At 41.2% G+C, this 11,938-nt stretch overlaps 1 protein-coding gene across 2 annotated transcripts in view; it reads left to right on the top strand.

The window, feature by feature from the left end:
- Window positions 1-6,831: 6,831 nt before the first annotated feature.
- The window catches only part of LOC134220768 (phosphatidylinositol transfer protein alpha isoform), a 74,356-nt gene continuing 69,249 nt past the window's right edge, over window positions 6,832-11,938 (top strand). The window contains exon 1 of one of the 2 annotated variants that reach the window (XM_062699873.1): window positions 6,832-7,590. In XM_062699873.1, the coding sequence (XP_062555857.1) occupies window positions 7,574-7,590 (17 nt within the window). In that variant the 5' untranslated portion in view covers window positions 6,832-7,573. The remainder of the gene's footprint in view (window positions 7,591-11,938) is intronic. The other variant, XM_062699872.1, reaches the window with a different exon arrangement.

Below are 11,938 nucleotides of genomic sequence, written 5' to 3'. Positions count from 1 at the left end.
ATGTGTCCCCAAGCAGGCCCTATCAAAGCGACCGTGTGCCGCTCAAAGCGCACAAGCCTAGTCCTGGTGTTGGGTGGAACTTTAAACAAATTTTACCCGACTGATCGAGCGTCTGTTCACCAAGGAGGTGCGGCTCCAACAGCGTCTGTTCTGGCATCCAGCGGCTGAGTATGAAATGCTATTCCCCGGAAGCTATACCTAAGATGGCAGCCCCATCCCGGTGGATAGGGAACCTTGGGCCAACAACCTACTGTTCCCGAAACATCAATTTGTTCGAGAATCCGATAATGAAAGAATACGGACTGATTTTACGGCGACGACTCTTAGCGCGAAACAACGGACACGAATAGGAACATGGAACGTTTTAACCCTAGCCCAGCAGGGTAAATTGGCACAACTTGCCAATGAGGCACGCCGCATGAAGCTTGAGATCCTGGGACTGAGTGAAGTCCGTTGGCCAAACTTTGGAGAACACAGAATGCCGTCGGGACAAATTCTGCTATAGTCTGGATTACAAGGTGAACACACTCCCCGGCATCGCGAAGTTGGCTTCCTACTAAGCACCTAGGCACACTCTGCGCTTATGAAGTGGGAACCTATAAGTGAAAGGATAATCGTTGCCAGATTTAGAACACGGATTCGAAACCTTACTATAATCCAATGTTATGCGCCAACCGATGCTGCCGATCTGCAAGACAAAGAGATCTTCAAAAGCCAACTCAATGCCGTCGTAGATAGAATTCCGAAGGGTGATATCAAGATCTGTTTAGGCGACTTCAATGCGAAGATCTGATCCGACAACTCGAACCATGAGCGCATTATGGGATGCCATGGTCTCGGAGAAATGAGCGAAAACGGAGAGCTGTTCGCAGAATTTTGTGGTAATAACGACATGGTGATCGGGGGATCGCTCTTCCCTCATCGACCGGTTCACAAGGTCACGTGGGTCTCCCGTGACGGCTTTACAGAAAATCAAATCGACCACATCTGCATCAGCCAAAAATGGAAACGAAGCCTTCTTGATGTACGGAATAAACGTAGTGCCGATATCGCGTCTGATCATCACCTCCTCATCGGCGAAATACGCCTGCGCATTGCGCGGATTCGTCGGCAGGAGGAAAGAGTTGGACGACGATTCAACACACGCCGACTGGAAGATGCCACGGTGAAACGGTCCTTCGTTGAAGAACTGGAGACGCGTGCTGCAGATATTCCGGAGTTTGAGCACTTCGAACAACAAGTGCCAGCCAGGCCATCACCACCTCGGCACCTCCATCACTGCTAGAGATTACAACAGCCATCCAAAGCATGAAATCGAATAAAGCCCCAGGAGTCGACCGCATATCAGCCGAGATGCTCAAAGCTGACCCCATGACATCCGCTCAACTACTGCATCGTTTATTTCGTAATATCTGGGACACCGCAACTTTCCCGGTCGACTGGATGCAAGGTATCTTAGTGAACGTGCCCAAAAAGGGTGACCTGACTGTATGCGATAACTGGCGAGGCATTATGTTGCTGTGTACCGTTCTCAAAGTTCTGTGCAAAATTATCCTAGCCCGGATTCAGGAGAAGATCGATGCGACTCTCCGGCGGCAGCAAGCCGGATTCCGTGCCGGAAGATCCTGTGTGGACCATATTGTCACGCTCCGCATAATTCTGGAGCAGGTCAACGAGTTCCAAGAGTCCCTTTACTTGGTATTCATTGACTACGAAAAAGCTTTCGACCGTCTCAATCACGAGAATATGTGGGGCGCCCGGAGACGCAAGGGGGTTCCTGAGAAAATCATCGGCCTCATCGAAGCACAGTACGAGGCCTTTTCGTGTAGAGTGCTGCACAATGGGGTCCTGTCTGACCCTATCCGGGTCGTAGCTGGTGTGAGGCAAGGATATATTCTATCACCGTTACTGTTCCTCATCGTAATCGATGAGATTCTGGTAGATGCGATTGACCGTGAACCAAACCGCGGGCTGTTATGGCAGCCTATAACCATGGAGCACCTAAACGACTTCGAATTGGCTGATGACGTTGTACTCCTCGCGCAACGGCGCTCTGATATGCAGAGTAAGCTCAACGACTTTGCCGAGCGCTCCTTCTCGGCAGGTTTAGTCATCAACGTCAACAAAACCAAATCGTTGGATGTAAACACGGTGACCCCTTCCAGTTTCACAGTAGCCGGGCAACCAGTGGAGAATGTTGAAAGCTTCCAATATCTTGGTAGCCAAATGGCGTCAGACGGCGGTACCAAGATCGACATAGGCGCACGGATCAAGAAAGCAAGGGCTGCCTTTGCGAGTTTAAGAAATATCTGGAAAAACAGGCAGATAAGTGAACGCACCAAAATACGAATTTTCAACTCTAACGTGAAATCTGTGCTGTTATACGCTAGCGAAACATGGTGTGTATCAGTGGAGAACACTCAACGGCTGCAGGTGTTCATTAACAGATGCCTGCGATATATAATTCGGGCCTGGTGGCCTCACAACTGGATCTCAAACAACGAGCTCCATCGTCGTTGTCACCAGAGGCCGATAGCAACAGAAATTCGGGATCGGAAGTGGGGCTGGGTCGGCCACACTCTACGTAGGGGCGGAAACGAAATCTGTAAACAAGCATTAGACTGGAACCCAGCGGGACATCGCAGCAGAGGCAGACCCAGAGGCACATGGCGGCGAAGCCTCAACAAAATCAGTACATTTTGACAGATAGGTACCCAACATGTTTGGGGACGATAACAAAGGGAACCGCAGCGACAATCGTCCTCTATAGTTTATTACCTCTATTGCCTACACGGGTTATTTTAATTTTGATTTCTAGGTCAGACCGAAACGGGTTAACTAGATTTTACTCTGGGCCGAGCTGTCAACCTGTGAGCTAACTGCCAAGCAGTCAAATTTTCAAAAACTGTTAAAATGGATTTTAACATCAAATATTGGGTCGATGAGTGTGATAAAAATATGTTGTAGCTCAGAAAGATGTGTTCTATCGGATGAATAAAAAAAATCAACATGTTTTTCAAAATTAAAAAAACCAATTTGAGAAAATCGTACACAGAAAAAAATGTTGCGGAGAAAACTACCATTCCGAGGGTTATTTTAAGAATACGCATCGACGATTTTCAGCAGAAAAAAAAACCCGTTTGATTTTACCATGCGCGCAGTAAAAATCAACTGTGGTCCCTGCGGAATGTTGTCACATGAACTGAATCAGTTCTGAATTTCTCTAAAACCATGGTTAATTTAAGGCTTCATGACATGTCATTCAGAATGGCTGCCTTGCGGCTTACCAACACAGTCAAACAATCAACCACCCCACCCACACCGATATGCACAGACAAATTTAATTCATACATTGGCTACATACCTGACCGTCTTTTCACTAAAAAAGTAAATCTGGACTTACTTCTAAGTTCAATCTATGCGGCGATATGATGATATTACCACATAGCGCTAATTTAGGGAAGATATATAAGCAAGTGAACAAAGTGAAAAAAATCCCCCCAGTAACGCACTATGCCAACGACGTCGCCGGCTTCAACAATCTGCACGTCGTCGGTAGCGTCGTATGCAAGCAATCATTGATCAGCAGCAGACAGTGATGTCGATATGAACTATTGTGAAATCATAGCGGAAACATGTAAAATATCGATTTAATTAATCAATCTTTTCCTAACGCATTATGTATTGATGCAATAATAATATGTTATTGATTCTGTTTTGGGGTGCGTTTCAAAAATTGAAAAATCGGAGCAAAAAATGATTTTGTTATTGGTGCGTTTGAGCAGCTGGCAACAACGATTGAGGATGTAAACATAAACAGCCAGCATCGTGAAAACATAATTCATAAATATTCACCTAAACCAAAGAAAAACTGATGCTTTTCTGGCAAATTCCATCAGTTAATCCCATACTTAGACTGTATTGATTGATACTGTTTCTAAGTTGGGCTGAAATCTTCCGAATGCGTGCAATGTTTACTGTTGTCGGATGTTAACAAAAAATGAATCCCACGTGTATGCTTACTGAATTGGTATTGAAAGTTTCCACCACTACAAATCCATGGTTGATGATTTTTATGATACAAACACATAGCAATTTGAGTGTCACAACGCTTCACCTTAACTGAAATTTTATAATACATAGTTTCAAAAACAAGGCGTAGTCTACGAAATAGTAACTCTTACCATGGATTTTCTTTCTGTGTAACGTGTAGGGTAAAGTGCCCAATAGTGGACCCCCAACCAATAGTGGACCCTCCAGCCATTTTTGCATTATTACAGCACAATGTAAACATTTTGCTATGAAATTCCATCGGGAGAACCTACCTTACAGTCGTATGATTTGATTAGATGCATTGGAAATGCTATGGAAAATAAAATTAAAAGATTTTTTACGATTCTTTAAAAAATAAACACGAGAGTGTCCATTATAGGAATATTTTGGGGGGTCCATAATAGGGAAGAAGAACGACCCGAAACGGAACATAATAATCCAATGAAGTGTCGACTATCCAGTTTTCCGCGAGCGGTAATGGCCGCCAGCTTTCCTGCGGGTTGGTCTCTGATTTGACGTTTCTGGAGGTCAACTGCACCCACCGTTCGAGAATTTTGATCAATGTGGTACATAAGAAGGCTTGAATTCACTTAATCAGCACCTTCTTATATTCCACATTGGTCAGCGGTGGGTGCAGTTGACCTCCACAAATGTCAAATCAGAGACTAACCCGCAGGCAAGCTGGCGGCCATTACCGCTCGCGGAAAACTGTATAGGGAAGCAATTTCCTATTATGGACCCCCAGGGGGTCTACTATAGGGCGAATTCAGTCAGTCTTTAAAATGTTGATTTAAACGAATAACGTCGAGTATTTGAGTGTTTTATGTATGTATCATGAAGAGGAGATGCAGAGCTTGATATTAGATATCACGCAAAATTAATATTTTGAAAATTTCCACTCCTTATGCCAGGAAGAGCAAAATTTCACTACTAGGAGGTCCACTATTGGGCATTTTACCCTACATTAAACACTGAAAGACAATTTGTGGGTTTCAAGCAAAATATCTTCACGTAAAAAAATAACCTTATATGTTATGGCAAAAAAACCATTTGAAAATACTTATACTCTTCATTATGTCACCTAATGAATGATCGCATATCAAAAAGCTAATAACATTCATAAGTTAATGGAAAGTTTAAGTTTCGGAATGTATGTGACTAATGCCATGTATAAGTTTTTTCTCATACATATCATTAAGCGCCTGCTTTGTTAAAAAAGTATTAGAAATCTTAATAATAAATAACATTAAATTTTTTTACGTGTTGAAAATTGGATTCGAGCTCCCAGCTTTCTACTGAAAAGACCATTACGCATTTTCTTAAATTTACCAACGATTTACATAATTCTAACAACAATTTGTTTTTGTTTTGATATGATTCCGTGATGTTTTCAGTCCCATGATATACCTAATATCAAGCTCTATCTGGAATAAGGGCGAATGTCGCAAGAGAGGATACTCTTCGTCGACTTCCCCTCTTTTGAATAAAAGTGACAAGCAGCTGATTTCTTTGTGGTTCATCACCTCAGAACGATAGAAAACAATGGAACTTGCATTCTGAGGTGATAAAATGCAATGAAATCTTTTGCTTGTCACTTTTATTCAAAAGAGAGGAAGTCGACGAAAAGAATTCTCTCTTGCGACATTCGCCGTTTTACCAGATAGAGCTTGATATACTAAGGCTCTGTCTCATTTGGAGAATTAAACTTAAAAGTGACAGTTCGAAAATTAGCCAATATCCCAATCATAAGAATGGTTGGTGCTACCCTGAGACGAGACCTGCAAAGACGCTGCTTCTTTTCTCTTGTTTTGACACTTGTTCTTCTTTTCATCACAGTTGACCATCGAGTTTCAACTGTTTACTTGACTGTTTCACCTAAGCCCCAGGTGGACCCTTCTGAGCACAATAAAAGTGTATCCAATTCACGAAATAGTTAATTCATTTTCATAAGGATTTTTATACCGGGAACAAAACACAGGTTTATTACTGATTATTAACAAGCTAAACGGAAGGTTTGGAATACTCGTCAAAGTAAAAAAGTCTTGGTAAAACAAAAATGATGTGGAATATTTTATTTGGGATACCAATACTTTCACTCAAAAAGCTGCTGGTTGCACCTGACAGTTCGTGACAGCAGTTGACTGGCAGCAGCTGAAGTTACATTTTTTCCTCTTTGCAGGTCTCGTCTCAGGTGCTACCCAGCAATTCCAATAAGACATCGATGCAAAATGATTCGATATCTGTCAAAAGTAATCTTGCTCTGCGAGCAGGGTTATTTGATAATTATTGAAATGTCACTTTTAATTTTAATTTCAGTTTAATTCTCCAAATGAGACAGACCCTAAATATTATAATATTGTCAGATTTTCTGGATATGATACACTGCGCGGCGTTTGTAATGTTTCCAAATGGGTACTTGCACAAAACTTCACGCGGCGAATGACTGTCGAAAGGTACGGCCGCGCCAAACGATACACCGCAATGCTATTCACCCATAAGAATCAAGTAAACGGGGTGCAGAAAGCGCGGCGGTACCTTTCATGAAGGGTTCGCCGCGTGCAATTTTGAGAAAATCAGGCAATATACACTCTGGTTTTTGTTTCTGTGCAGATCAGTTCAACTTTCGTGTGCAAACCCCTCGGTTTCTGTCAGAAGAACTCACTCTTAATCGAGCGATCTTACACACACCAAAACAAGCACTCACTCATCGTCACCGCGAAATTCTGCCATGCGAGTCCTCCCACCGCACACGGCCCATGACACTTTTCGCAGTTCTTCGAGGCATTCGGTTCTATCCGGTAGTTCAGTTCCTGCGGTGTGTCGTGGTTCGCCGTCTCCCATTCATTTCGTTGCGCCGCCGTGTGTTCTTTCCACGGGAAAAGCAAAAAAAGAAGCCATTCCAACCAACCCGCCCCATTCCGTCGCAGTGAGTGCGGTGAATTTTTGCTTCGTTCCGTGCAAAGGGAAGATAACACTCGACTCAGCACTTTTATTCCACACCTCGCGGTTTTCTCCGGTGAGTCGAGTTTTTCAGCAGTTCCGTACGCGGCGACCTCTTTGATCCGGAACTTTTCATCGAGTGGTGTGGGGCAAAGGCGACACAACGGGTCGGATCATTTTCCAGTGCTTCTTTGCGCCGCTCAGCTTCTTCGTCCATCGCGCGACACGACGCCCATGTGTAGCAGTTTCTGGTGACCTTCTTATCCCGTAAATCAGGAAAAATAAATAACGAGGCGATTGCTTGGATTGCTTACTCATTTCGTGGCACTATTTGTCATCGCGGTGGCGGCGTTAATTAAATATTGCAATTAAGGGCGAAATAGTGAAGGAGCCTCCAAATCGGGAAGTGAGAGTGTGAAGCCTTGTGTAATTCTTTCCTGTTGATAATAAAGTATCTTGTGTTACTAAAAAAAATATACGGGCTACGTGCAAAGGAATCAGTTTTCATTGGGTGACTCATTTCTTCTTGCGGGGATTATAAGTTCCGGTTTGGCAGCAAGTCTCCAAGTAGCCAGCGAAAATGCTGATTAAAGAATTGTAAGTACTACATTGATTTCTTGTTCTACTGCGGAATCGATCCGCTTTTGCCTCTGAGACACTGATTCAGGAGACAATATTTCGGTTCCCGTGAATAGGTAGCTGAGAAATGTATGATGTGTTTGTTTATTAACTTTTAACTCTTTTTAAAATGGAATATCAGTTTTCAGCGAGTTTTAATTAAAATTATTTAAATTTCATTTACATTGATAGAGTATAAAGAAAAATTGATTTTTCATTCACCAAGAAAATAGCAAAGTGATCCGTTCTGGATACAAGGTTGACAGTGTTGCCACTAAATTTATGCATAATTTTAAAACGGCCTGAAAAATAATTAATCTGAGTAATGAATTAAGGACTACTAATAATTTAAAAAATCGGAGAAGGTATTTGTGAACGAATTGATGTTTAAATTTTCAAAGAGCTTTGAATTATTTTATGACATATACATATTTTTATGTGGCATTTTTTATAAGCTCATAACATTGAGCTTGAGCCAATAAATTTACAAGGTAAATATGTTTCAAAATTATTTGATCTTGCATTCTAGACATTATAAACACCTTTATAAAACAAACACCCTTATTTTTGTTTACGGACGAACGAAATATTCGAACGAATGCGTTCGAAAGCGCGTTCGTACGTAAACAAGAATAAGGGTGAAAGTTGGCGTGTGGCATTCACGGGACTGACACTTGTATCCCACCACCACATTACATTCCGTAGTCAACATTAAAAATTCCGCACTGACAGCCATAAGAATAATCGCGGGATAGAAAAAGATGGGCGCGTTCCACGGTGACAGTTTCATAAACGGCAAGCAGAAGAAAAGAGACGTCATGTACACTACGAAAAAAACAACCAAAACATCAGACCTGTGGTGGCATTTGTATTTACGATGAAACTGGGAAAATTCGAAAATATATATCCAATCTCTTCGATGAAATTGTTTTTCGTACATTTTGTATGGCAATGGCGTAAATGTATTGATCGATTTCTCTTCGCCGATGATTTCTTCTTATTATTGTGGCGAATTGCGCTAGTTTGTCGATGATACAATGGTTTGACGAAGTTCGCTGGGTTATCTAGTATTATAACTTATATAAATAGTTGAGTAGCAAATAAATTTCGTTTCTAGCGGGGAATTCTGCCTCACGGTATTCTATTAAAAAATGGTCGGATTGGACTATGGGCTCAGAGGTTATGATCAAAATACTTTTTCGAAGAAAACTACGTCTGCGGGGAAGGCTATACGGCCGTTATACGCATAACTGTCCCATGTATATAAGAATCCCAGCAAACATGGGACAAATATGCGTATTACGGCAGTATACAGGGTGTAAAATAAAAATTGGGACGGTCACGAAATTATGTAAGATTTTAAACTTTGATAGTGTTTCTATCTTTCGATAGATTATTGAGATTTATGTAATGTGTAATTACAGCTGATCTGGCAATAACGGAGTAGCAACCGTGGGTGGTCAATCATGATCATGCTCATTCTCATCTTGAGATTTAAACATCAATCGACTCAGAAACTCTCTACCAATTTGTCAGTTTTATTGAAACTTTTGATTATCAACGTTGAAATATTGAAAATTTTTATTCTTTCTAAGCCCCGTAAAAAGTTCAGAATCATCAGAATCAAGTTCAGACATCAGATTGATGTAAATTACCGGCCTTTTGGTTCACCGCTTCGTTTTCTCTCTGCATATAAAACAGAAGGGTTGTATACAAGACACGGCCGCCCGACGTTAATTACATGGTTTGGTGCAAAGAGAATTTTAGTGTCATGCGAGAAAATTTTATTTGGCTACTACTATCCCGAACGTCAGCCACTCGGCGATTTGCCGCTGAAATGCTGTACCCAAGTAACCGTAAGCATTAATTTCAAGCTTTAAATTAGCATTACTGGTGCTTCAAAGCATTGCAGCAGCACTGCAAATGCTTCGAAGCTTTCACATAGCATCATATCAGCATCGATAATGCTACATTAGCATTATATGCGTATTAATAGCAGTGGTCGATGCTATCAAATATTATGATAGATTGATCACGTGGTCACCGTTTGTATGTAGTGGTTTAAAGATTCTCGTGGATGGGAGCATCACCACCACAGCTAAGACTATCATGGAATATAAAGACAATAGTTTAAATATGCATTTTGGCAGCAAACTATAGCATGTAATTCGTGGCCGAAACAGCAAAGGAGGATAACTTGGCGATCGCTGTGCTGTGCTTCCAGGTTCGAGACCCATATAAGGACATTCCTACCATCAACTTCCAGGGAAATTTTCTAAACATTATCATCTGCTGAATAAACATAATAAAAAAATTAATGACTAAGAAATTACCAAAATTTTGATAAATAACAAACAATATTTTGTTTTGCTTGAAATTTTCTATTCATATCATTCGATAGATCTTCATTATCGACAGCTGATCAGCTGACCGCAAATGCTCATCGAAAGCACGAAAAATTTCGCCCGAAACAACGGGCGAAAATGCTTTGACGTTTTCCTCTTAGCCCTATATTGGCATCACTAATGCGGTAATGGAGCTATTATCTATGCATATTAATAGCACGATAATTCGCCTTTTCCGGCATTATATTAGCATTATATCTGCACTAAAAGCTGGTAAGCACTTTATGGATAGCATTACGTGCAGCTTTAAAGCTATATTAAAGCAACATTTTAATGCGTACGGTTACTTGGGTACACACTTAAAATAAATCGCCGAATTCGGTAAAATTTTACCGAAATCTCAACAGCAGAACTGTTCGGTAAATAATTTAAGCGATTTTCGGTGATTTTGACAGTTGAGCAATGGAAAAAATTACAAAAAATCTGTAAAATAAATTACCGAACAGTTCTGCTGTTGAGATTTCGGTAAAATTTACCGAATACGGTGAAATGAGTTAAGTGTGTAGACGCCGTCCATGCGAACAAATTTGTTGCATCATCTTTCTTCGACGCAGTGTACATTGATTTCATTTAGATGTCATAGGACTAATTTGCTTATAACTTTGTTTTCACAAAATATTTACAGTTACGTTTTATATAAACATGTAGCCCTTCAAGGATCCTATAACTTTTTCTAATACGGTTTTGCTCTAAATTTGCAATTAGTGGCGGTGAGAGCCTAATTAGTGTCAAATGACCTAATGTCATGACATCGTGACGTTTTTTAACCTTATGGGACTGGCTTAGTCCTGCCCCTCACTCATGCAGTCTTGCCTCTTCGGAATACCGCAGCAGATCTCGGCACAGCAGCGGTTACGTAATGCAACGTACACACCAGTCAAGCAGTTTGACGAACATTGACTCCGCCCCCAAGAAATCGCTTCGGTTGCTGCTTTGTTTGAACGTGTGTGAAGTTGTTCGATCAACCATTTGACAGTTGGCGGCTCGGTTGGAAAAAAATAAAACGGTTTGATTTTGGTTTGAGTTGTCGGGGGTGGAGTCAAGGTTTGCCGAACATGTTTGAGCATAGTGAAGTTGCACAAACCCCCATATATTTTTTGATGGTTGGTGCTCAAGTTGGCACTTCGATCGTTGGTGTGTGATATTGTTGGTCGAATAAATTGATTGTTCGTGCCGCTGTTGGTAAAACTTGATGGATGTTTGAATAAACGAGAGGTGGAGTCAATGTTGGTCAAACTGCTTGACCGTGTGTACGTTCCATAACACAGAGTGTCGACAAAATAAAGGAATAAAAATCACATTTCTTAACTGTATTAACATAAGCGAAGAAAGAGATTGAAAATCGATTTGTGCAATTGCACAACATGGGAAAGATTTAGTTCAAAAAATGTATTGGAAGGTAACCACTTCCTTCGGTGGGGTTTGATCCCACCGTTCCTTGTGAGGTTGAATAATCTACCTCCAGGAATGTCATGATAGTTGGGCTACAGTTGCACCTTATGTAAACAGTAAGCCAATTAAATTAAATGAAAAAACTTTTTATTACAAACTTTTGTTTTTTACTAAGATTTTAGCATTTTGACATCATTTTTGCCGAACTCTCAGCCAAAGAGACGTTTCGATTTTGTTTTGGTAAAATAGCATAGCAGTAGCTAAGTGCAGAGCAGTAGGTAAGAGCAGCTAGACTCCTTTGCCAGTTGATGCCTACTAAATTTTTCACGAAAGAGGCAACCGATCACATTTGCCTACAACCTGCACGGTACGACAATCGGACGAGTGAATCTGCACGGTACGACAATCGGACGCGTGAATCAAGTGAAGGATCTGGAAGTTATTTTAGACTCGCAATTAACATTCAAACAGCATGTCTCGTATATCGTTGAGAAAGCTTGAAAGAAGGATTTATTTTCAGAACAGCGATG

The sequence above is a fragment of the Armigeres subalbatus genome, chromosome 3 (assembly GCF_024139115.2).
Source record: "Armigeres subalbatus isolate Guangzhou_Male chromosome 3, GZ_Asu_2, whole genome shotgun sequence".
NCBI classification, from domain to species: Eukaryota; Metazoa; Arthropoda; class Insecta; order Diptera; family Culicidae; genus Armigeres; species Armigeres subalbatus.
Note: the sequence above shows the minus strand (reverse complement) of the source record. Positions and strands in the feature narration are given on the sequence as shown.